Consider the following 27399-nt stretch of genomic DNA (forward strand, 5'->3'; position numbering starts at 1 on the left):
GTTGGGATATATAATCTTCAAATTTCCTATAGTTTTCTAACTTCTGTGATCCTGTGATATTTTAATATTACACAAAATCATTGTATTATTAATTTTGAGTTTATTCTATTTCTGGACAAATAATACAATTTCAAATTTTTAAATTTTTAAAATTAATTTCATTTGTGTTATCCTATGATTAGGTAAATTTATTTTCTCATTTTAGACAACTAGAGATCAAAGGAAAAAATTATTGATGAGAATTTTCTAATTAATGGAAGTGGTAACCAAGGAGATATGCAGAAATTTTTATATTAAAACTTACTGAACTGTACAACTCAGCCATCTAAAATTAATCACTTTCTTGAGAAGGGTGGGCTTTAATTATTAGAATTAACTCAGTTTCTTCATTTACTTGAAAATAAAGTATATTTGAATTGTTGATATTTCATGAAAATGCATAGAACATATTTGAAATTTATGGGAAAATTGTTTTTGAAGATCTGTGATTCTGGTAACACTTCTTAATTTTTTTTGACATTAGTTTAAATAGGCTACATTAGGAGAAACTGCAATTAATGTATTCCTTGGAACATCTTAATTAGCTGATATTTTTAATCATAGGAAATAAAACCTTTTTTCTGTCATAAATTACTACTTATCAGGGGAAGTTAATGAACTTTTTCTCTGTCATAAATTACTATTCTTGGCAAATTTCTAACTATGGAAATGATATTAAAAATACTGTTTTGACACCATGCATATGTTAAATCATCATTTCTCAAGTGGCTTGACTTGTTGAGATTCCTTGTACTATGTAGTTTTAAGCAATAATTTGATGGTAGGCACAGGTGCTGTTACTAAAATTATAACTCTTTATAAAAATGTTGCCTTTTGAAAGGTGTTTGAAAAGCCCCCTCGTTCTTCTTTATGCTGATCCTTCTGCCTTCTTGATTTGTGCCTTGTTATAAAGTCTGGATTTATGTACTCCCTACATTTTTTACTCTGGTTTATAGATACCTACATTTTCACTTTCAAGACAATTTAGTTCCATCTGCTGGTTAAATGAACGTTGGTGATTTTGTAATGCATGGAAATTTTATTGTACTGTTCACTTTTGAGAAGTATTATGGGTAATAGTATAAACTTTGTTAAAAGTTGTGGGTGTAAACCATTCAGTAGTATCTAAAACTGATTTAATTCACAGTCACCAGATCAAGTTTCTCAGACCATGTTTTAGGTAAGACATTCAAAAAATTCTGCTCTATGTATATTATAAGCTGTTGTTTGGTAAAATTGAAAAGAAGTACTGTAAAAAGCATGAAAGTTCAGTGAATAAATACTTAGAATATTACTGTATTTTGATATTAACAAAAGTAATGAAAATATGATATGAGTGGGTTAGTAGTGTAAACTTAATCTCAGCCCAGATAACCAACAGTTTATGTAGCATATTCTTAGAATTCCTTTTTCTATCATAGCTAAATTGCTTTTAGAAGAAGTCTTTAAAAATATGTCATACTTCTGATTCTTTAAAGAGGTCTCTCTGTATGGAAATTTCTACAGGTTTTGCATTGCTAAACATTTATTTATATGTGAATATATACTTACATTGGTACTACTATCATAGTAGATGGACGTGTACATTTTTTTTCTGTTAAAGTTGTAGTTTATGGAGAATGGGTACATTTGAAGAATGTTATGCATTATCAGTAAGAAAGAGGTGTTACCTGATAGTGGTTTTAGTTTGGTTTATATGGTGCAGGTGTTGGTGTGGTTGTGTGTGGTGTGAATACTATAGTATTTTCAGTGATTAAGCACATAGGAATCTTAAACAAAAAGCAAACCATACTTTTGAATAGGGTATTACTAAATATACATACTTTTTGTAATTCCTCCTGCAGTAGTAAAAAGATAGAAAGTATAAAACCATGAAAAATTATGAAAATTTCATATTTAGTTTTGCTTTAAGTGTTATATAACGCATTGTAAGAATAAAAGATTTGTAAGCTTGTAGCTTAGGGACTGGTGGGGGGAAGAATCATAGAGTCCATTTTTTCCTTAAATTTTATAGGCCCAAATTGGATAACAACTTAAATTCTTTTCAGTTTTTGCAACGGATAAATTTTTGTTTGTCGCTGATGTTATTTTTTTAATGTTGTTTGAATGTTAGAATATTTTCTACATGTGTAAATTAAATCATCACAGAAAGGACTGTTGCTCTTTTTTACAGTGGGCTAACTTGATTCCTTTTATTTGGGGTTAACTGATAGAATTTTACTACTACAGGCAGATATTGTGGTCTTTTAACGGAAGGACTGTTACCAAGTCTATAACTCAGTACACCTGTTGGTTCATAGTAGCGCTTACTATTCAGCTAAGACAGCACTTCTTAAACTTCTGGGTCTTGGGATTCTTTTATGCTCTTACCCTTTTTGAGTATGTCAGAGCACTTTTGTTGTTGTGGGTCTTAGCTATTGATATTTACCATATTAGAAATTAACACAGAAATATAAAAATGTTGCTATATTTGTTTAAAATAAAAATAATAATTGAGACATTTTAAAATCAAGGCAATTTTGTTGATATACTTTCCAAAATAAAAACAGTGAGAAAAGTAACATCGTTTTACAGATTTTGCAAATCTCTTTTAATGTCTGGCTTAATAGTAAACAGCTAGATTCCCATATCTTCTGCATTTAGTATATTGTGATAACACAAGTCCCATAGTCTCTGGAATGAGAGTGAAAAAAAATATTTGTGTTATTACAAAATAATTCTGATATTTCTGACTTCCTGCAAGGGTCTCACGGACCACCCCTGTCCTCAGGAGCTTCAGGCCACATGTTGAAAACTGTTGACCTAGGAGTATAAGCATTTGTGCTAAAGGTTAAGAATGCCTTAATGCAAAATTACCTTAAAAAAAGATAGGGTAATACTGTGTGATAATTCTGTACTTAGCATTTCTAGCCACGATTTAGGTTTTCTTAATCAGAGCTGTTTAAATTAAATCAGGAAGTTTAAATTTCCTAGTAAGTTTGTTAGTACTTTTGTTCTAATTCTTCCTATTTGTGTTAGGCTGTTCTTGTGTTGCTATAAAGAAATGCTGGAGTCTGGGTAATTTATAAGAAAAGAGGTTTAATTGGCTTATGGTTCTGTAGGCTGTATAGGAAGCATGGTGCCAGGCATCTGTTCAGGTAAGGCCTCAGGAAGCTTACAGTCATGGCAGAAGGCAAAGGGGAAGCCAGCTTATCACGTGGAGAGAGTGGGAGCAAGAGAGAGAGAGAGAAAGTGAGGGGGAGGTACCACACACTTTTAAACCAAATCTCATAAGAACTCACAATCATGAGAACAGCACAAACCCATGAGGGATCTGCCCCACTAACCCAGTTAACTCCCATCAGGCCGCACCTTTAACTCTGAGGGTTATAACTCAACGTAAGATTTAGAGGGTACAACATCCAAACTGTATCAGTATTTTACATTTTACATGAAGAATTCTAGACCTGAAAATGGATCATGATACTACTGTGAAATGGATCATATTATTTCCTTTAATGGTCTACTTAACTTACCTGTTAGGAGCTGAAGTATTTAAAAACTTGACACAAAGTACCAAGCAGTCTTTAATAGTTCCTATGTATTACTGTTGTGTGACTTAATTTTGTTTTGTCACTTAAAAGGAACACTAACATATTAAATGAGATATTTAATGAAGTGAATTTTTGGGGAGTGAAGGTGAGATTATATTTTCAGATATGTGAATTTTGTATTCATACTCCTTGAGCTTTTGGGAAAAATAAACTTCTCTTGAAAAGTAAAGATACTGGAAATTATCAGACCTAACTTTCATGAATTCACAGCAGATAGCTTTTTATATTAGTCTGAAATAAAAATAATTTTAGAACCACTGGAATGGGTGGAGTAAGATTTTATAATTGAAAATTCGCTAGGTATAAGAACAAACCTTCTTTCTGAGCCTCTCGTGCCCTCTTTTTCCTTACCTCTCTCATTTCTAAAAAATCTCTACCTTGTGATACAACCTACCATTTACGTTGCCGTGGTGGTTTTGGTTTATTTTTGCTTAGGGTGTACCCTGCCTCAACCTCTATTTGTTAGTTGCAGTTCTTCTTAACTCTTAAAAATTTAAGTTGTTTGCTCAGTGATTTAAAAAAAAAAAAAAAAAAAAAAAACTGTCCAGACTTGTTCTGGGAAATAAAATTATAGTTTGATGTAAATATCATTTTAAGTCTTTCTTTGTGGTCCTAGAAAAAAGAAAGCATTTTTTTTTCCTGATTGCAAAAATAGCATACATTCATAATAAAAATTAGGAAAACTTTTTTTTTAAAAAAGTGAAAGTAGAAATCACCAGTGCTTCCAGTAATCTGTTAGCTTTCTGCTTTTTTCTTGTATTATGTTTTCTATTCATATGTATGTTTAATGACTGTATTAGTACGTTTTCTTGCTGCTGATAAAGACATACCCAAGATGGGGCAATTTACAAAAGAAAGAGGTTTATTAGACTTACAGTTCCATGTGGCTGGGGAGGCCTCACAATCATGGCGGAAGGTGAAAGGCACATCTCACTGGCAGACAAGAGCTTGTGCAGGCAAACTCCCGTTTTTAAAGCCTTCAGATCTTGTGAGACTCATTTACTATTACAAGACCGGTACAGGAAAGACCCAATCCCATAATTCAGTCACCTCCCACTGGGTTCCCACAACATGTGGAATTGTGGGAGTTACGATTCCAGATGAGACTTGGGTGGGGTCACAGCCAACCATATCAATGACTCATTAGAAATATTTTAAGGCCAGGCATGGTGATTCACGCCTGTAATCCCAGCACTTTGGGAGGCCGAGGTGGGTGGATCACTTGAGGTTTGGAGTTTGAGACCATCCTGGCCAACATAGGGAAACCCTGTCTCTACTAAAAATACAGTAAAAATGTTAGCTGGGCGTGGTGGCAGGTGCTTACAATCCCAGCTATTTTTGGGAGGCTGAGGCAGGAGAATCCCTTGAACTCGGAAGCGGAGGTTGTGGTGAGCTGAGATTGCACCACTGTATTCCAGTCTGGGCAATACAGTGAGACTCCATTAAAAAAAAAATTTTTTTTTAAGTAATACATGGTTTGAAACAACAAAAATTTTAATCAGTATTATAAGAAGTAATAGAAGTTTGTCTTTTACAGTTATCTCCAAAGATAGTTGAAGGCTGTATTATATTCCATAGAATGGGTATGACATATTAGGTTGGTGCAAACATAATTGCAGTTTCGGGCTAAGAATTTTAAGTCATTATGACTGGTCTCAAGCACATCTTTATTAATCAAAATAGGAACCATTACAGTCAACACATTTTTTGCCAACAAGAAATAAGTTTGTTTGTTCATGTAGCGTAAAAATTGGTGCTTTGGGATTTGATGAACTCTTAGAAAGCATTTTTACTGCATCTTGCTGGTTGTGGAAATGTTTTCCCTGCAAAAAGTTGTCAAGATGCTTGAAGAAGTAGTAGTTGGTTGGCGAGAGGTCAGGTGAATATGGCAGTTGAGGCAAAACTTCATAGCCCATTGAAGCATTTGTTGTGCAGTATGTGGTTGGTGTTGTGATGGAGAAGAATTGCGTCCTTTCTGTTGTCCAATGCCAGCTGCAGGCATTGCAGTTTTCGGTGCATCTCATTGATTTGCTGAGCATACTTCTCAGATGTAATGGTTTCGCTGGGATTCAGAAAGCTGTAGTGGATCAGTCCAGCAGCCGACCACCAAACGCGACTATGACCTTTTTTCGGTGCAAGTTTGGCTCTGGGAAGTGCTTTGGAGCTTCTTCTCGGTCCATCCACTGGGCTGGTTGTCACTGGTTGTCATATAAAATCCATTCTTTGTCTCACGTCACAATACGATTGAGAAATGGTTCATTGTTGTGTGAAGTAAGAGAAGATGACACTTCAAAAACGATGTTTTCAAAAAAAATTCTTGCTCAGCTCATGAGGCACCCACTAATTCAGCTTTTTCACCTTTCCAACTTGCTTCAAATGCTGAACAACCATAGAAAGGTCGACGATGAGTTCTTTGGCAACTTCTTATATAGTTGTAAGAGGATCAGCTTTGATGATTGCCCTCAGTTGGTCATTGTCAGCTTCTGATGGCCAACCACTATGCTCCTCATCTTCAAGGCTCTTGTCTCCTTTGTAAAACTTCTTGAACCATCACTATACTGTATGTTTGTTAGCAGTTCGTGGGGCAAATGCATTGTTGATGTTGCATGTTGTTTCCACTGCCTTACGACCCATTTTTGAACTCAAATAAGAAAATCACTCAAATTTGCTTTTTGTCTAACATTTCCATAGTCTAAAATAAATTTTAAGCAAACAACAAGTAATGTCATTAGCAAAAATAATAAAATGAGAAACACGCATTAAAATGATGTATAACATGACGACATTTAATAATGTATTTCAATATCAAACGGCAAATTCCAACAATGTAAAAACTGCAATTACATTTGCACCAAGCTAATACTTTGTTTAATTAGCATAGAATTGGTGGATTTTTAGGTAGCTGCCAATTCTTTTTGTAACTGTAACAAACAGTGAAGCTTGAACATCATTATATGCATACTTATGCTTACTTTGAAAAGGATAGGGTAATTTTCCGCCAAAAGCAAAAGGATAGGGTAATTTACCTCCAAAAATGTACTACTTTCTCTTCTCATCAATGTTTTAACCCACAGCTGTCAGTCTTGACTAATTAATTTTTAAATTATGAATATGCCTTTGAAACTAAACCAAAATTTGACAAGTAGTCATTTCTTAAAGGTCAGTTACAATGTAGAGTATAGAAATCATACCAAAAAACCTTTTCTGCTCTCATTCATTAAAATCCATTGTAGTTTGAATGAACCATTTACCCATGTGTGATTTTGTAACTACATGCATTATCTTTTGGAGGACACTAGTTCATTGAGTTATGCATGTATTTCAAATACTAACACATTTCACTACCCAACATTAAATCATAATAGCTAATATCACCATAGTTCTATCAGAACAAGTTTTTAAGTATTGGAAAACTGTCAAGTTCATCATAGCATATAAAAATTTTTACAAAATTCGAATTGCTTGAAAGCTTTAATTTTATTATTGGTAATAAATGTCAGGTTTTCTTGAAGTAAGAGTCTCTTCATTCATTCTTGAGAATGCTTTTTATTTATTTATTTTGCTTCATTGTACTCTTGAATAGCAAAGTTAAAAGTGAATGTTCTTGATTTGCTCTCAGTCGTTAATGGAAAGCATTCCGTCTTTCACCATTAAATGTGATGTTAGCTGGTAGTTTTTCCTGTATTCCCTTTATCAGATTTAGAAACCTTCTATTCCAAATTTTTGAGTGTTATATCAAATGCTTTCTTAGCACCCATTAAGATGGTCTTATGGTTTTTGCCATTTCTTCTGTTATTATGGTGAATTATATTGATGGATTTTTAAATATTAACCCAACTTTGTATTCCTGGATTAAAGCATTCTTAGCATGGTCTCTCATTCACTTACATATCTGTAATGCCCAACCCAGTCCCATAAAGTTATAGCATATGTTCAGTAAGTATTTGTTCAATTAATTAAGACAGTGAAATTCCTTAAATGGTTTTCCTGTTTTGGAAACTGTTGAAAACTTTTGAAAAAAACAGTCATTTTATAAACCAAAATACACTGCTGTCTGTCGTACTCAGAAGTCATTTCTCAACAACGTTAGCTATTGGGAATATAGATAGTGATTCAGAAGGAAGTAGAGAACCTTTTGACAGTCCTTTTTTTTTTCTTTTTGAGATGGAGTCTTGCTGTGTCAGCCAGGCTGGAGTGCAGTGGAGCAATCTTGACTCATTGCAACCTCCACCTCCTGGGTTCAAGCAGTTCTCCTGCCTCAGCCTCCCAAGTAGCTGGCATTACAGACGCGTGCCACCATGCCCAGCTGTTTTGTATTTTTAGTAGAGACAGGGTTTCACCACGTGGGCCAGGCTGGTTTCAAACTTCTGACCTCAAATGATCTACCCACCTCAGCCTCCCAAAGTGCTGGGATTACAGGCATGAGCCACCGCGCCCAGCCGACAGTCCTTTCATTGAAGAAGTTCAAAACCTTTTTATTTTTACATTTTGTATATAGTTCTACCAAGTTTTGATCTAGTTTCCATGCACCCTGCATATCAGAAGTAACAAACTGGAGTGGAATAAGTTATTAGACATTGTTAAATTGAGAGGATGTAAATTAATAACTTTCAGTGGCAGAGAGGGGGAAAAAGCATTATGGAAAGAATTTTAAAAGCTTAGTAGCTGAGAGCCATTTGTAAATCTTAATTGCATCTCCAGCCTCTTAATGTATATAGCATTGTAAAAGCAGGATTTTAGAGTTGGAATAAACTTAACAAGCCTCTCATTCCCTGTTTCTGAACCTTTTCTCTGCCTTTACACATGTGAGGGGTAGATATGACAAATACATATAAGAGTGGCTGTGGTAGGAGTGGCTTTGATTCCTAGTAGCAGGAGGAGATGGGACAAGCATGTGTGATATGTGTGTGTTTGCAGGGGGTCCTGATATATACATATTGGGGTGTACAGAATCTCCGTTTCTGGGGAGGGCACCATGTATGCAGTTTGAATTTGTATCCATTCCTGCTATGATTACACTATCTCTTTTTTTTTTTTTTTTTTTTGAGAAAGAATCTTGCTCTGTCACCCAGGCTGGAGTGCAGTGGCGTGATCTTGGCTCACTGCAACCTCCACCTCCTGGGTTCAAGCGATCCTCCTGCTTCAGCCTCCCGAGAAGCTGGGACTACAGTGATTACACTAGCTTACATTCCCACCTGTAGATGTTCTGCTGCCTCACTCATATTCATATCCAAGAAATACTTGTCTTATCCAAATCACTAATATTATTATAGATTAGTAAACTGAGGCCCACTTGAGAGACTGAATGACAAGCTAGCCACACAGCTGATGAATATTAGGTTAGACACTAAGAATGTAGTTGTCTTGATTTTTAGTTCATTGTTTTCTGTTCTGTCCTGCAATAATTTATATTCAAAATAATAGGGTAAATAATAAGAATGTTATATTTAAAAAAACTTTTTATTAAAAAGAATGAGAAGTTTTCATTAGATTTGTTTTCTCTTTCAATATATTGAAAAAAATCACTTGGAAGTAAAACTGAGACTTTTTTTCATGCTAATAGATAAATGCAGTGTTAAGTTTCAAACTAAATAATAGAGAGGGAGACTGTCTAAAAGAAAATGATAGTTATTTAGGAGTGGGCATTACAGTGGGAATATACGTGAGTATATTCAGGGAGGTAAAGGAAGACAAAAATTTTTAAAGGAAAAATGAGGAGGGTCACCTAAGTTGTTTTGAGAGATTATCCTTGGCTACAAGGATCATTAACAAGAATGGCATCAGTCCATGGTTGGACAGGCAGTTCCTGGGCAGATGTCCTCGCAGAGTAATTTTTTGTAAGGTTGTGGTAGCTTTTGTTCCAGGTTGTGGTTTTTGCAGTCTTTTGTGATAGTTCTTGTTATCAGGCCTATATATGTGTGAGAACCCTCCCTTCATCTCCTTCCCTAGCTCTGTTTGTCAGGGTTTTAATACAAGTGACTCCGTTTTGATTCTGACAACTTCCATATAAAGTAAATTGATCACTTATATTTCAGTTTATTGGGAATCTGTTAGTTCTGAAAATAAAATACAGATGACTTCTGGGCATTCAGACTTCATATTTGGAGTTTGTATTATTCTATATAGCTTCATAATGAATTATTACTAGCTCTTACTGGCTTAAAATGAAAGACTTTACTATCTCACAATTTCTGTGGGTCAGGAATACACGCATGGCTTAGCTGGGTCTTCTGTTTAGAGTCTTACCATGTGGAAATTAAGGTGTAAGCCTGGACTACAATCTTACATGAGCCTCAGTACTCTCTTCCAAGTTCACTGGTTCTTTCAGAATTCAGTTCCTCATGGCAATAGAACTGTGGCCCTTACTTCCTCGAGGATTCCTATCTGGCATGTGGCTCGCTCCACAGCATGGTGGTTTGCTACTTTAAGGCCAGCAGGAGAGTTTCTCTGCTGTTTCCAATATCTCTGACTTCTAGACCATCTTTTTAAAGGCTCACCTGAATAGGTCAGGTCCACCAGGATTCTCTTCCTTTTGATCAACTTACAGTCAACTGATAGGAGCCTTGATTACATCTGCCATATAAGTTAGCCTGGTCACAATAGTGAGATCCTAGGAATCCTGCCCACTTTCAAGGGGAGGCGTTTATACAAGGTGTATAAACCAGAGGATGGGAATCTTGACAGTGGTGATCTTAGCAGTATGCCTACCACAGGGTTATTAAAGCCAGTAGCGACTCTCTTGTTCAATAGAACTGGAATCTTTTAACTGTATGCTAAGCGTTTCTCCAGGCTATGGAAATATAAAGCTAAAAAGCCCAGCTTTTGTCCAGTAGTAAGGTGGTAGAGAGAAAGAATGAAGTACTGTTTATGATGTAATTCAGTCACGCAGCTGCAATAGAGGTGTATCCAGGCTACAGTGTGAACATCAAAGAGAAGGTATTGGGAGGTGGGGAGGTTTGGTCAGGAAAAGTTATGTATTTGGAAAAAGTGATAGTACTGCTTTAGTTCTTGAAACTAAATTTTAAAACCAGTTTTTAAGAGGAAAACCTTAGTATTTAAGATGATGAAATTATTAAATGAGTATTTCTTTTCCCCCAGATGGTATACCTCAAGTTTACTATTTCGGCCCTTGTGGTAAATACAATGCTATGGTGCTGGAACTACTGGGACCTAGTTTGGAAGACTTGTTTGACTTGTGTGACAGAACATTTTCTCTTAAAACAGTTCTCATGATAGCTATACAACTGGTAAGTAAAATAGGGTATTTGAAGTTGTTTGAACGATTACATGGTTGTTGGTCACAAATTCATATTAAAAGTTTAAAGTTCTGTGATATTGTCTTACAGAGCATTTGACCTAATACAAATGTTTCTACTTTTCATACTGTCTTTCTGGGATCCATGTAACTTAAAATAACTGAGTCAAGTATATTTTATTTGTATGAAAACTAATATAATAATTGCTTTAAGATCAAAATGCTCAGTTTGATAATTGTCACTAGCCATTTCTTCATATAAAAGATGAATACTTCAAAAGAGAACCTCAGAAACATAGATTTTTTTTTTCTTTTTTTTTTTTTTGAGATAGAGTCTTGCTTTGTTGCCCAGGCTGGAGAGCAGTGGTGAGATCTCAGCTTACTGTAACCTCTGCCTCCCAGGTTCAAGCTATTCTCCCGCCTCAGCCTCCCGAGGCTGTAGTCCCGAGTAGCTGGGACTACAGGTGCGTGCCACCACACCCAGCCAATTTTTTTGTATTTTTTGTAGAGATGGGGTTTCACCATGTTAGTCAGGATGGTCTCGATCTGACCTTGTAATCCACCTGCCTTGGCCTTCCAAAGTGCTGGGATTATAGGCGTGAGCCACCATGCCCGGCCAGAAACATGGATTCTTAATTTTGGTAATAGACTTTATGACCTGGAAAAACAAGCGGCAAACTAATGAATTAGAGAGTCTTGATAAACTACTTAGACTTCAGGGAATCCATTGGATAACAATTAGAGAATGTTTTAGGGCAGTTTTGAAATAAATGCCAACAGAAGTGTGCTGCAGAAGTCTTAAAATTATTTTTATTCATTGACTCATTAATTCTACTTCTACAAATTTGTCCTGTGGATGTTTTCACAGGTGCTTAAAGCTTTATATGAAAGGATGTTTATAACAAAAAAATGAGAAGCAACCCAAATGTGCAGAAATAACAGGGTTAGTTGAATAAATTAATAGCCAGAGGAAAATATGCAGCTATTAAAAAGTGCGCATTAAAGATTGTTTCATAGGCTAAGTGTGGTGGCTTGTGCCTGTAATTCCAGTGCTTTGGGAGGCTGAGGCTAGAGGATCACTTGAGCCCAGGAGTTCAAGATCAATCTGGGCAACTTAGTGTGACTCCATCTCTACAAAAAATTTAAAAAAAAAAAAAAAAAGCCGAGTGTGGTGGTGTGCTTGTGTAGTCCCAGCTGCTGAGGAGGTTGAGGCAGGAGGATTGCTTGAACCCAGAGGTTGAAGGTTGAAGCTGCAGCGAGCTATGCATTCCAGCCTGGGTGGCAGAGTGTGGGATCCTGTCCTCTCCTCCCCCCACCCCGCCCCGCCCACCACACACCAAACACCAAAAAACCAAACAACTCCCCCAAACAAAACAAAGAATATTTCATGACCTTGAAAATGCTCGTATCATTAAGAATCTATAGACATAGAATACTGTATATTGTATGCTGCAAAGTTTGTTAAGCAAACGAAAATGACCTATGTAACCATATGTTTACATTGCATTTTTAACCATGATTATCACTAAGTGAAGCAGTTTTATTTTCTTATTTGTAATACTCTGTTTTATGACAGTTTGTCCAATGAACATTGAGAATTTGTAAAATAATTAATAAAAATGAGCTATATAATATTAGAGTTGGATTCCAGACTTTTCTAGCTTTAAGATCTTTCTAACTTTAAGATTAATCATTTTTAAATGTTTAATACCTAGGAAAAAGTAAGGGAAACATGTTATGAAAAAGAAAAAGATACTGAATAGTGCTGTTGTTTTTATACTTGTAAAAGTTGCTTGGTTATTGAGTTGATAAGGAAGACTATATTGCAACGTTTTGCATATGTCTGCTTATACTTTTGAGTTCAAGGTCTTGTATCAATATGACTTTTTGATTTTATGAAGTAGCATCCTCTGAAAGTGTTGATTGAATCAGACTTACTGATATGAAAGGAATTCATAAAATTCAAATACTTTTGTTTAGCAGTGACCATAATAGTAAAGGCAAAGATTTTAAATTGTAATTTGCTATATGTATTTGAAGAACGATGGGCTGACATCATTTTACTTTTAAAGGGTTGAAACAATTTCTGATTTATTCCTTTTGTATGTTTTCATTCTGTCTTGCCTTTATCATACTTGCTTAGGCTAGTCAAAGCCCAAAATAAAACTGCTCTTCTTTTTTTCTTAAACTAAGATTTCTCGCATGGAATATGTCCATTCAAAGAACTTGATATACAGAGATGTAAAACCTGAGAACTTCTTAATAGGACGACCAGGAAACAAAACCCAGCAAGTTATTCACATTATAGATTTTGGTTTGGCAAAGGAATATATTGATCCAGAGACAAAGAAACACATACCATACAGAGAACACAAGAGCCTTACAGGAACAGCTAGATATATGAGCATAAACACACATTTAGGAAAAGGTATGTGTACCTTTCGTAAGTATGGAAGTTTGAATTCAGCAGCTATGCTAACACTGTGCGTTTTTATTTGTTATGGTTCAGTTTTTGAGATTACAATAGCTTTTATTATAATTTTCACTTATCAGATCTACCTAGAGTTTACTTTCACTTATATTTTAATAAAACGCTTAGAAAGTAAGTTACTATAGAGTAAATGATTGACAGCTATCTTTACATTCACTGTATTTTTTGTATTTATATAACTTGAAGTGTGCATCTTTGATACAGTTATGGGGATTCTTTTAATTATTTCTCTTACAAAATATGAGAGAATACCAAATTTTAACTGAATTTAATGCATGTGGAAATATTGGATTGAGACTATAGCTCTCCAGTATGGCTAGCCACAGAAATAGCAACTAGCCTAATAAGTACATGACCTTAGAGGTGGGCAGAGCTGGCTTACCTGTATGCTAACTGTGACTTCGGACAAGTTTAACCGTTTTAAGGGGTTTCTTATTGGTAAAAAGAGTAAAACAATATCAACTTCGCAGGATTTTTTTATAGCATTCCTCCTTCACCCAGGTTCATATTTATCATATCCCTTAAATCATTTTCATCTGAAACAGTTCCTCAGTCGTTCTTTATGGCTCATGACCTTAATATTTTTTAGGAGCTCAGGCTATTTTATAGGATATCTCCAATTTGGGTCTGTTATTTCTTTTTGACTAGATTTGGGTAGGCATTTTGAGCACAAATATCACAGAAGTAATGTGTTCTTAGTGCATCAGTTTGGGATTGCTTGCTTGGGTGATATCTGCCAAATTTCTCTACTGAAAAGTTTCTTGTAGTTAGATTTTGGGATTATGTAAACATGTTCCTCATCAGATTTTTACCCTCTAGATTTAGCATCCATTGATGATTTTCTAACTCTATTATTTCTAATGTTTATATTTCCTTATTTGTCAGTTGATATTCTAATGTAAGCAGAAGCCTTCCCTTGTCCCCCAGTTATTGACTTACGTCTATATGAACTTATTAATTCTTACCTTATTTAATGTAATGTATTGAATGCATTATTATTTATTTTGATAGCCAAAGGGTTCCAGATGTGGCCACTGGTTGCCCCTTCAAGCTGGCTTCTCTGTCCTTTTGACATGTTCTCATGAATCTTTGAGTTCTTTCTTTCTGGTACAGCAAGTTCTTATAAATAAACTCATCTTGCAGTTTCTCTTCTGCAGCCCCATAATCAGTCCTTTTCTCCAAGAAGTTCTGAATCCTTTTATTGGATAATGGTATTTAGAAACCAAGATTTGGCCACTGGATATGCTCATTACTGTGGTATGTTGTTACTGCCAGGCCCTTTCTGCAGCAGAACTAGGAAATGTTTGTGCGTGTATGTATATACATACACACATAGAAATATGCCTATATATGTGTGTGTGTGACACACATACATTAATATCTGTTAAAAACTTTGAGTTTACACTGATACACTTTTAATTTCAGTCTGTCAGTACAAAATAGTATTTCCTTTTTCTATATTTGTAATTCCCATCCCTTTTCCATATTTGTATCTTTTTTTTTAACCAACAGTGAGAAATCTGTCTATCACTACTCATAATATATTTACTTGTTTTTAAAAGCTGAGGATACTCAGAAAGTAGTTTCAGATTGCCAAGTGATACCACTTTATATAGCAAGTCTAATAGAATTATAGCATTTGTAATTCTTATTTTATTGAAGAGTTTTTATTTGAAGTAAAATTTACATTGGGTAAAGTATACAACATTTGATTATATAAATTTGTGAGTATTAATGAATGTGCACACTATGTAATCCACAGCACTATCGAGATTTAGAACACTTTCATTATCCTATAGACTTCCATTTTACCCATCTTAGTCATTCCCCTCCTTTTCTAGAAGCAATCACCAATCTGATTTGTATCACAACAGTTGAGTTTTGCTGATTCTATTACTTCATGTAAATAGAATCATCCAACTTATTTTGGTTGGTATAATGTCTTTAAGATTCATCTATGTTTTTGCAAATATCAGTAGTTTATTCTTTTTTAATGCTAAGTAATATTCCATTGCATAAACATAGCACCGACTGCTTATCCATTTGAATGTTGATGGATATTTGGGTTAAGTTTTTGACTTATAAATAAAACTTGTATAATATTCTTACAAATCTTTTTGTGGGCATATTTTTCAGTTTGGTCCTATGGCAGGTATTATTTAACTTTATAAGAAACTGCCTGTCTGTTCTGGGGAGTGTTCATACCTTTTTTTATTTCCACGAATAATGAATGAGAATTTTGTTTGTTTCATATTCTTGACAACGTTTAGAGTTTGTCAGTCTTTTTCATTGTAGCTATTCTAGTGGCCAAGGGGTGGTCTTTTAATTCCTTGTGATTATTGTTTCTGAGATCTGTTTCATGTATTTATTGGCTATTTGTATATCTTCTTTTGAGAAGTGTGTGTCATTTCATTGTTAATTTATAGAGTTCTTTATATATTATGGGTATGATTATTTTGTCATATATATACATTGTGAATAATTTCGTCCACTCTTGGCTTGCTCCTATTCATTTTCTTAATGGTATCTTTTGATGAGCAGAACTGTTAAGTATTTATGAAGTCTAGTTTATCCATTTTTTTTTTATGGTTATTGCCTTTTGAATTCTAACAAATCTTTACCTTCATGTGATAAAGTGAACAAATCTTTACCTTCATTACATTTTTTTTTTTTTTTTTTTTGAGACGGAGTCTTGCTCTGTCACCCAGGCTGGAGTGCAGTGGCCGGATCTCAGCTCACTGCAAGCTCCGCCTCCTGGGTTTACGCCGTTCTCCTGCCTCAGTCTCCCGAGTAGCTGGGACTACAGGCGCCCGCCACCTCGCCCGGCTAGTTTTTTTTTTTTTTTTTTTTTTTGTATTTTTTAGTAGAGACGGGGTTTCACTGTGTTAGCCGGGATCGTCTCTCGATCTCCTGGCCTCGTGATCCGCCCGTCTCGGCCTCCCAAAGTGCTGGGATTACAGGCTTGAGCCACCGCGCCCGGCCTACCTTCATTACATTTTATGCTTTCTTCTAGAAGCTTTATAGTTTTAGCTTTTTATATCTGTGATCCATCAGAATTGATTTTTTATATCGTGTGAGATAGGGGATGCAGTTCTTTCTATGATATATTCTTTCCTATTGAATTACTTTTGTTTCTTAAAAAGTCATTTCTAGATTATATTTGCCACATTCAGTATTCATATCAGAGAAAGTACAAACTTAATTATCTGCTTTTAGATATTGTTCTGCTTTCAGTTACTGTTAAACATCTCACAACAGATAAGACAGAAATGTGAACCAATCAATATATATCCATCACTGCTGCTCAGAAGGACCTTCAGATATGCTATCACAGATTTGGACAGGATCTTGGAAGTCGTCTAATCCAACTTTCAGATCCCGATCTTAGCTTTTTCTCTAACCATTCTCCTCAGCCTTAGCTACTCTATAGAGCATGTCCCTGCTCTGTCTCTCAATCATAGCTCAATAGGATGTGACATCTTTCCTGACAGTGGACCTGACTGTAGGCTTATGGTATTTTTTGTTTTCAGACATCTGAAATGCCTGAGAAATGTAAATTTACTGTTTTTTTTTTTTTTTTTTTAAGAAAAGTAAGTTTCAAATATTTAAAATTTAAAAACACGAGTTTTATTCAGTTAATATGTTCAGGGAGTAGCTTTCAGTAGCTGACTTTCCTGATAGATTTAAAAATATGATTGGGTAGCTATACAACTTTTGGGATTGTGACTTCTATTAAAACCAGGCACACTTTATTTACATGTGCAGTGACTGTGAGAAATTTTCATTTTACGGGAGTTGTTAGCAGACTATAACAACTAACAAAGGTTCACCACTATTTTATTGTGAGACATGAAGTCACAACTTCCTTAGGGCCTAATGTTCCTTATCTGAACAATGGTAAATGTAACAGCATTCTATTTGTAGAAGTGGCAAAGTGAGTGTGATTTGTTTGTCATTGTTAGGAAAAGTCATCAGTACCTGGGAAATGAGATTTAACTATTATAATAATCTCTCTTTACTCCTCTTTCAGGAATAAAACAAAAATTTATTTATTTAGCAAACAGTGAATGTTTAATGTTTACTTTTCCCCATTTATAAACACCCTCAGTTTTCATGTAAAACTCAGGAGTAGGTGGGTAATATTAACAGATAAAAAATTTTGTGTCTAAAATTACACGAATTCCTATTTAAAAATTAAGAGTAAGCTAAGGTAATACGAATTTGGATGCTGAGGAATTAAAACATTTGGTAAATTGTGATGCCTTTGGACATGGAATACATAGTGGTGTTTTCAGTTTAGAGTACTTGGTTTTGTGAGGAGTCAGGAAGAGATAAAGAAGGAAAAGGAGCAGAGAAAACATGACTTTTTAATGTGATTTTAATTTGTGCATATCTTATTTCTGCCCTCCCTGCTTTGCCTGGATCTTGGTGATTACTTTTAAAGCCTTATTCATTCACCCATCTTTCCATCCATTCATTCATTCTTAGGCACTCAAGGACTTCTTGCTCACATGAACTTTTCAAAATAGAGAGTTTGGTCAAAGGAACATTATATGGGTTTGTAAGTATTTTTCCTTTTTGGAGACTGACACTATCTTAGACTTAAAAAGGAAAAAGATGTTCCTAATAGAATAATATAGAAGAATAGTGTAAAATCACATAATAGGAATTAACATTTTATTCTTGTAGTATCTGTTGATCTTAACTAGGTGATTTATGTTCAGAAGGCAGACATTGCAGTTCACATTTATACCTTTCTTATATCTGCTTAAGTCTCTGTCCAAGATGCAGTCTTGATAATGCTTTGTGTTACAGATGTGGATTTCCATGGTGTCCTTTCATGAAAACTTTCTTTAGTGTTGTCATATTGAATTATTTTTGTGTTACATCTGATCATGTGTCTACTTTTTAATGTCTTTTTAAAGACTTTTGTCAGCTGCCTTGAACCTCATAATCTTCCTTTGGATGACTGTTTTTCCCTTTTATGTCTTCTCTTGTTGAAGTCATTTGATATTAAGTAAATAATGTCTATTTCTCTTTGATGAGTAGTCTTGAGATAAAAATCAAGTCTTTTATTTTTAAATTTTTATTTATTATTCAAGAATAAAAAAACTAGCATTTGAGGGATAAGTTGGGAGTTGCTTCGTAAGTGTTAGTAAAAACCTGTGTTCATAGAAGAATGATGTTTCAAGCTTCTAAGTGGTAAGTTCTCTGAATAGGAGAGAAGGAACCACATAATTACGGTGTTCCAAAAATGCCTTCTTTCTGTGCTGTCATTCTGTGGTGTGATTAATATAATTTAATTTCTGGGTTAATTGTCTCAATTTCTGAGGCCTGTTCTTTAAGCTGCTCACACAGCTTTTCTGCAGTTTAAAAACATGTATTTACATTTTGTAATTATATTTTAACAGTTTAAAATGTATTGTATAATTTCTTGTTAGAGTATAATGAACATAATTGATATTTTCTTGATGTTTCAGGGTATAGTTTTTTAATATGATTGCTATTATATAGCAATATTCTCAAGATCAGTTGGAGAAGGTTAGGATGGATATCTGTATTTAAATAAATTTGGAGACAATTTTATTTATACTTTTTTTTTTTTCTCTTGAGATGGAGTCTTGCTCTGTCGCCCAGGCTGGAGTGCAGTGGCGCGATCTCTACTCACTGCAAGTTGCGCCACCTCCCAGGGTAACGCCATTCTCCTGCCTCAGCCTCCCTAGAAGCTGGGACTACTGGCGCCCACCACCACACCCGGCTAATTTTTTTGTATTTTTAGTAGAGACAGCGGTTTCACCGTGTTTGCCAGGATGGTCTCGATCTCCTGACCTCGTGATCCGCCCGCCTCGGACTCCCAAAGTGCTGGGATTACAGGCATGAGCCACCGCGCCCGGCCTTATTTATACTTTTTAATAGATTCTCTCTCTCTCTCTGTTTTTTTTTTTTTTTTTTTTTTTTTGACTTTCACCTGTGTTTTCCCTTAATTTTTGGTATTGTATGTAGTATAGCTACTGCTGACAATACTTCGCTTTTCTCTACCTTTGGTTTACTTCTTTTGGCCTTGTCACCAAACTTACTAGAATTATGTCTAAATTAAGAGAACTAGATTTCAGAAGAACTTTAGGAATTAAGTGAATGCATGTACTGGGTTCAGTTGCACAGAAAACTTTTATTTCTAAGTTTTGTTTGTATTACTAGATTCAGTGTTTAGTGAACTGTTGCTGTGTATTGTCTTGCATGATTGTGTTTTGTTCTTTTCCTTTTTAGGTTTGTGTTCTCCCTCTTTTTTTTTTTTTTTTTCAAAATCCTTGTTATATAATTTTGAAAACAGAGCTCAATGAATCTTGAGGAAGATGTATTTTTGTTTTTTTTTTTTTAGGGTAGTGCCAACTAAAGTAACTTTTAATATTTAAGAAGGAAATATGAAGTGAACCTTTTACTTCCTTGTAGTAGATAATGTGTATCTTTTTTTTTTTACTTATAAGAAATGATTTAAACTTTCTTCAGGGATAATTTTTGTTGTTTGAGCTGTCTTTTTTGTCTTCTCATGTCCCTACTTAGCTTAGCCAACATGTCTTTTGGCCTCATTGTTTTTCATTATGTTAGAAAATGCAGTAGTAAGTTTATTTTTGCAAATATATGCATGTGTCATAGAAAATTTCCTGTTTCTATGTGAAGCGTCGATAAATTTGAGTTAACGAAATAGAGAATATTTTTCTGTTGAAAATTGAATTGAAATTTCAATTGAAATGGAAACAGTGCTAGGCAAGTGAGTAATGAAATCAGATTTAAAAAAAGAAAAATAAATAATGTTGAGATATTAAGGGTAGAATTTTTAAATAGAAAAACATTGCAGAAGGTTTCCAGCCAACATTTGATTAAGTGATGAAATGCTTTCCAAAATGAAAGAAATGTAGACAACTGGGCTGAAATCTTGCCCTTCACTTATTAGGTACCTAGTTTTGAAGTAGTCACTTAATCTTTCTGAGCTTTACTTTCCTTATTTGGGATTACAAATAACTGTTTTCAGTGTAGCTGTAATTTTAAAAGATAGTGTATATAAAGCATGGACACGGACTCTTAATACGTGTTGATTATTTTGTATGGTACATATATTCCTGAAGAGGAAAATTTTAATTGACTGTGTACCTTTTTAAATTGGTTTCAAGACCTTTTTAAAAGAATCTTTAATGAAACCTATTGTAAAGAAAAATAATGACTTTCTGGTTTCTTTAGGTGCTCATGGCAAGAGTTCTTATAATGATTCTTGGCCTTGTGGAAAAACATTCGTTTTCAAACAGGCCTTTGTAGTTAAGTGCTTTAAAAAATATGAACAGGGTTTAATAAGGGCCAGATTACTGTTGGGAGATTTTTTTCATGTAAAAGAACTACTAAAGACCCTAGGGGGTGTTCTTGAGTTACTGTGTTTCAAAATGAAAGCCTTCCTGTGATTTCTATAACTTAATACTTGGTAATATTTATTTCCAGATATGTCATTTGGTGAAAGAACACAAAGAGAGGAATTATGAGGGTAAAGAGCATTTCAGACTGAGTTTCAGTAGTAGATTTATTTTACTAGCTAATATTTATGGCTTGAATTTTGAAATGCTTTGTGGGTTATGAGACTAATACTGTTCTCTGATAGAACCATGTAGGCGAGATCACCTTATGACCATGGCTTATTAGCACTATGTGACTAAAGCTCCTCTTGGATAGAATTCAAAGAGGACTTGCCTTTTATATTGAGTTTCTCTCCTTAACAAAGTCTTACTGTAGGGCTCAGCATACTTTTTACTTGTACTGTATTTTAAGTTTCTTAAACTATATGCATATAATATATGTCTTGCATATACACTGATAAATGTATCCCTACTGTACTGTATTTTAAGTTCTTTAAACTATATGCATATATAGTATATATATTATATGCATATAATATATGTCTTGCCATATACATTGATAAATGTATCCCTACATATTTCGTGTTTTTTGATGCTGTTGTAAAGGTATTGGTTTTAAAATTCAATTTTCACTTACTCATTGTGAGTATAGAAATCCAGTTGATTTTTATTTTTATTTTGTAGAGACAGGGTCTTGCTCTGTTGCCCAGGCTGGAATGCAGTGGTGCAACCATGGCTCCCTGCAGCCTCATCCTCCTAGGCTCAAAAAATCCTCCCACCTCAGCCTCCCTAGTAGCTGGGACTATAGGTGCATGCCAACACACCCAGTCACCAGCTAATTAAAAAAAAATTTTTTTTCGTAAAGTTGAGGTTTCTCTGTGTTGCTCAAGCTAGTGTTGAACTCCTGGTCTCAGGCTATCCTCCTGCCTCGACCTCCCCAAAGTGCTGAAATTACAGGTGTGAGCCACCGAGCCTGGCCCCAGTTGATTTTTATATATTAACCTTATATCCTGTAACCTTGCTAAAACTCACCTACTAGTTGTAATAGACCTTTTGTAGATTATTTAGATTTTTCTACATATACAATCCTGTTGTCTGCAGAGAGCAATAGTTTTATTTCTTCATTTCCAATCTGAATATCTGTTAATTTTGTTTTCTTTGCTTCTTTGTACTGGCAAGAACTTCCAGTACAATACTGAATAGAAAGGGTAAGAGTGGATATCTTTGTTCGTTCCCGATCTTAGGAGTGACTTTTATCATTTAAGAATTATGTTAGTTGACATTTTTCATAGTTGTTGTCAGGATGAAGTTGCCCTGTAGTTCCTAGTTTGCTGGGAGTTTTTAAAAATCATTAATACATGTTGAATTTTGTCAAGTGCTTTTTCTGTATCTGAGATGATGACATGATTTATATTTTATTCTATTAATTTGGTGAATTATATTGATTGATTTTTAAAAGTTAAACCAAACCTACATTCCTAGGATGAGCCTTACTTAGTCATGAGGTATTATCTTTTTAAGGATTTTGTGTCTGTGTTTATGAGGAATATTTCTTGTAGTTTCCTTTAATTGTAATGTCTTTATCTGTTGTTGGTAACAGGGTAATGCAGTGAGTTGGGAACTCTTCTAATCCCGAGTTTGTGTAGAATTGGTATTATTCTTTAACTGTTTAATAGGATTCAGTAGCGATGCTATCTGGATTGTATTTTGGGAAGTTTTTAAATAATAAATTTAATTTCTTTAATTGATGCAGAGCTATTTACATTTTCTTCTTGAGGCAGTTTTAGTTATTAGTAGCTTTCAAGATATTTGTCCATTTCATATAAGTTGTTTAATTTATTGTATTGTTTCGTAGCACCCTTTTATCATTCTTTTAATATCTGTGGGATCTGTTCTGATGCCTCCTCTGTTTCTTCTGTTATTGGAAATTTGTGTTTCTTTCTTTTAGCCTGCTAAGAAGATTAATGATTTTATTGAGCTTTTGTTTTCATCGGTTTTCATTACTGATTGTCCATTGGTCATTGTCTGGTCATTGATTTCCTCATTTGTCATTATTTTGTCTTTCTGTTTATTTGGGGTGGTACTGATATGAAGGCAGATAAAGATAAGTTGGTCAGAATACAGAGTCTGAAATAGACTTATACATAGATGGTTGATTGAATTTTGAGAATGGTGCAAAAGCAACTTGAGGGGAAAGGATAGTTTTGCCGAGAAACTATACGAGAGTAGCTAGATATCAATTTGAAAAAAATAAATCTAAATCCTTACTCCACACGAAAAGCAAAAAAAAAAAATTACTTCAAAATGAATAATAGGTTAAAATGTAGGAACCATAACTATAAAATTTCTAGAAGAAAAAACAGGAGAAGATCTTTGTGGTCCTGTGAGTAGAGATTTCCTAGATTGGACATCAAAAAGTATAAAAAATAAGAGGAAAAAAACCCTGATAAATTGGACTTCATCAAAATGTAAAATTTCTTTTAAACCTACTTTTAAGGAAACAAAAAAATAGCAAACTGTTTTCTTGAAGGGAAAAGGCATTGGCAAAACATATCTGAAAATAACTTGTATCCAGAATATACAAGGAGCTATTACAACTGTTTAATAAGACAACCCAATTTATTAAATGGGCAAACGCATGAAATAAAGTTCAACTTTAGTCACCAGTGAAATGCAAGTTCAGTCAGTTAATCCATACTTTGAAGTTTGCTTTTCTGAAAGGATTTATTACTGCTTATACTTCATAGCCACTAGCATGGCTAAAATTTAGAAGACCATACTAAAGGTTGGACAGGTTATGAAACAACTGAAACTCTCATACATTGCTGGTAGAAATGTGAAATGACACAATCCCTTTGGAAAACGGTATAGAAGGTTTTTATAAAGTTAAACCTATACTTACAACATCATGTTGCAATCCGCTTTCTAGATATTAACCCAACATAAATGAAAACCTATGTCAACATAGACTAGTACAAGAAGAATGTTCATAACAGCTTTATTCACAATAGCCCCGAACTGGAACCTACTCAAATGTCCGTCAACAGATGAATAAACACATTTTAATGTACTACTCAGCATTAAAAAGTAATGAGGTATAATTGTACATAACAACATGGATAAATCCTGAAAACTTAGTAGGTGAAAGAATTTGGACACAAATCTATACTGTATGATTCCATTCATGTGCACCTGTCTAATCTGTAGTGATGAAGGCAGATAAGTGGTTGCCTGAGGCTGATGGTATTGTGGGAGTTGGAGGAGAGTAATAGGCAAGAGACTTTAGGAAACCTTTTGGAGCATTAGAAATGCCTCTTGATTGTGGTGGTAGTTATGCAGGTGTGTGTGTTGTTAAAACTTATCAAACTATACCCTTAAGACTACCAGAATCTAATGAAGTAAAGTTTTTGTTATAAAAGTTGTAACATTTTTTTTCATATTCTCATCCCCACTTTCATTAGTGGATGTAGGGACTTGAAGGCCACTACTTATTTTGGAAAATTTGCTATTTTTAATAACGTATACTTATATTTTATAACAAAAAGTGCAAGAAATAAAAAAAAAAACTCTCCATTATATTACATTTTTAGCTTGTGAAATGGCAAGTTGAAATCTTTTCTTTAGTCTTCCAGTCTCGTAGCCTTAATGACTACCAATTTTGATGTATACTTCTTCAACTTGCAGTCTGGTGGAAGTATATATATGGATTAAATAAAAGCAAACATAGTATCTTTAAATCATAACAAGTGTTATTAAAAACAAGTGTATTCATCTGTTTTCATGCTGCTGCTGCTGCTGATAAAGATATAGCTGAGACTGGGCAATTTACAAAAGAAAGAGGTTTAATGGACTTACAGTTCCACATGGCTGGGGAGGCCTCACAGTCATGGCAGAAGGCAAGGAGGAGCAAGTCACATCTCATGTGGCTGGCAGCAGGCAAAGAGAGAGCTTGTGCAGGAAAACTCCTTATAAAACCATCAGGTCTCATAAGACTTATTCACTGTCATGAGAACAGCATGGGAAAAACCTGGCCCCATGATTCAGTTACCTCCCACTGCGTCCCTCTCACAACACATGGGAATTCAAGATGAGATTTGGGTGTAAACACAGCCAAACCATATCAACAAGTATAGAATGTTTACACAGTAAAAATCAGAACCTTTTCTGACCCTTCATCCTAGTTCAGATCCATACTTTCAAAAGTTTGCTTTTCTGAAAGCATTGAGTACTGCCTAAATAGTATGGTTGTTGATGTGGATACAACATCTTGCACATAAACAAACATCCTCTTATTAAAGTATTTTCTCATTGATAGTTAGCATTTTGGTATTATTTTAAAATATTGAGAAATCTTAAGTATTTAACGTCAGTGACAGAAAAATTGAAATATCATTCAGTCAACAAATATTTATAAGCATCTCCCTGAGCCTTTGTCTGTGATCTTTATTCACGTATATGCTAAATGACATTTTGTTACAACAACTTGAAAATGACAGTTGGTCAAGCAGTATTTTTGGTGATAGTGAAGGGGTTATTAAGGTTGGTATGTGTCAAACACAAGTTTTTCTTAAAATATATTAAACACAATACCCCATAATCATGTTTAATTTAATGGAGAATATTTATCATGGAAGTTTTGTGCTCATATAACTTTAGGAAATGCAGGGTTGAAAAAGTTAAACATTTTAAACTCTAGACTTCTCAGAAGTTTTAATATGTTACCTTCTGAATCTTTAAGACAGAGCTATAGTATATAGTGACTCTGATTAACCATGGAACTCTTTTCCCCTTGACCTGTACTTCCATGAATAGATATCTAAGCAGAAAAATAAATCTCTAACAGCATCTAAAAATTATAAAGGAATATTTTAAAGATGCACAATAATCTTAATGTAAAAACATTATATAGATATAATTTATCACTTATAGGTACTATATCTGTATTTTGTATTTATATGTTGAACTTTTGAAAATTAATTTATACATAATGAAAGAACAAACTCTCCATTCTTCCATCCTTAACTGTTAGAGAAAAGTGAAATTTATATTTCTTTTGTATTTCAGAACAAAGTAGAAGAGATGATTTAGAAGCTTTAGGTCATATGTTCATGTACTTTCTGAGAGGCAGTCTTCCTTGGCAAGGCTTAAAGGTAATTGTTTTTGTGTTTCTTTATTGAATTTCACGAAATATGAAGATATTAAGGTCCTCTCTTCCAAGTAAACAATTTTCATATTTTAACATTTTATTTTGTAAGTAGGCATCAGGGCTCATTGTGTTGCCCAGGCTGGTCTCAAACTCCTGGGCTCAATCATTCCTTCTGCCTTGGCCTTCCAAAGCTCTGGGATTACAGGCTACCCCAGCTAAATAATTTTTAAATTACCACAGTCTCAAGATTTTTTTTTTTCTGTTTTAGGCTGACACATTAAAAGAGAGGTATCAGAAAATTGGAGATACAAAACGGGCTACACCAATAGAAGTATTATGTGAAAATTTTCCAGGTAATGAATAATGTGAGGTTGATGCATTATATACAGAAAACAAGAAATGCTAATTTTTATTGCTTAAGTTTATAAATTTTTTTTCTATGCCTTAAAAAAAAAAAGAGCTAAAAATATGATTTAAAGGATGTCAGCATTTGATGCCGAACCCACAGGAACACTTTGTACCTTTGCTTTGCAAATGGTATTAATAGAAGAAAATCCTATCTGTTAATAGTGTTGATCAGTACCAGCTGAAGTAATATTTTCTTTAGTGATATACTTTTAATAAGTTAAAATTTTTGCTAAGAAATGCCAGTTACAAAGTTTTGGTATACAGTGTTAGTCATTTGGGTCTCAATGTCAAGCTCAAAGGAGGTATATGAAGTATGATTTGGTTTAGTTTTCAAATTAAACTTACTTAAATTAAGTAAGGCCAGTAAAACCTTACTGACCTCACTAGTTTTGTGCTAATTTTTTTTTTTTTTTTTTGAGACGGAGTCTCGCTCTATCGCCCAGACTGGAGTGCAGTGGCCGGATCTCACCTCACTGCAAGCTCCACCTCCCAGGTTTACGCCATTCTCCTGTCTCAGCCACCCGAGTAGCTGGGACTACAGGCGCCCGCCACCTCGCCCGGCTGGGTTTTTTTTTTTTTTTTTTTTGTATTTTTTAGTAAAGACGGGGTTTCACCGTGTTAGCCAGGATGGTCTCGATCTCCTGACCTCGTGATCCGCCCGTCTCGGCCTCCCAAAGTGCTGGGATTACAGGCTTGAGCCACCGCACCCGGCCTTGTGCTAATTTTTTATTGGGGAGCTGTATGCATTTATGAAAATAATTTTGCTTTCAAGTAGATTTATGGCAACTCAAATTAAGCCAACAAAAATTTACTTAAGGTTTCTAAATCAATTAAGGAATAAGAATAACTTGTTAGTATATTAAAATAATGACTGTGATTTATTTGTGCAGCCACATTAAGTGAAAAGAGAACTAAATTTGAAGATAAAATACTGAATTCCTATCTCACTTTAGTATTCCCTGGTTCTCCTGTATAATGCTGGCATTATTAATGTAATAATGATATTATCATCAACATAACGAAAGTAGCTCTTTCTCAAGCTTGTTTATATTATTCATTGACAGCAA

At 34.4% G+C, this 27399-nt stretch overlaps 1 protein-coding gene across 41 annotated transcripts in view; it reads left to right on the top strand.

Moving 5' to 3' along the window:
- Positions 1–27399, top strand: part of CSNK1G3 (casein kinase 1 gamma 3) — a 104164-nt gene that overhangs the window by 49356 nt on the left and 27409 nt on the right. For all 41 annotated transcript variants that reach the window (XM_045394164.3, XM_073994118.1, XM_073994126.1 and 38 more), the window contains 4 exons: positions 10731–10879; positions 13081–13315; positions 25843–25928; positions 26193–26277. In XM_045394164.3, the coding sequence (XP_045250099.1) occupies positions 10731–10879; positions 13081–13315; positions 25843–25928; positions 26193–26277 (555 nt within the window). The remainder of the gene's footprint in view (positions 1–10730; positions 10880–13080; positions 13316–25842; positions 25929–26192; positions 26278–27399) is intronic.

This window comes from Macaca fascicularis, chromosome 6 (assembly GCF_037993035.2).
Source record: "Macaca fascicularis isolate 582-1 chromosome 6, T2T-MFA8v1.1".
NCBI lineage: Eukaryota > Metazoa > Chordata > Mammalia > Primates > Cercopithecidae > Macaca > Macaca fascicularis.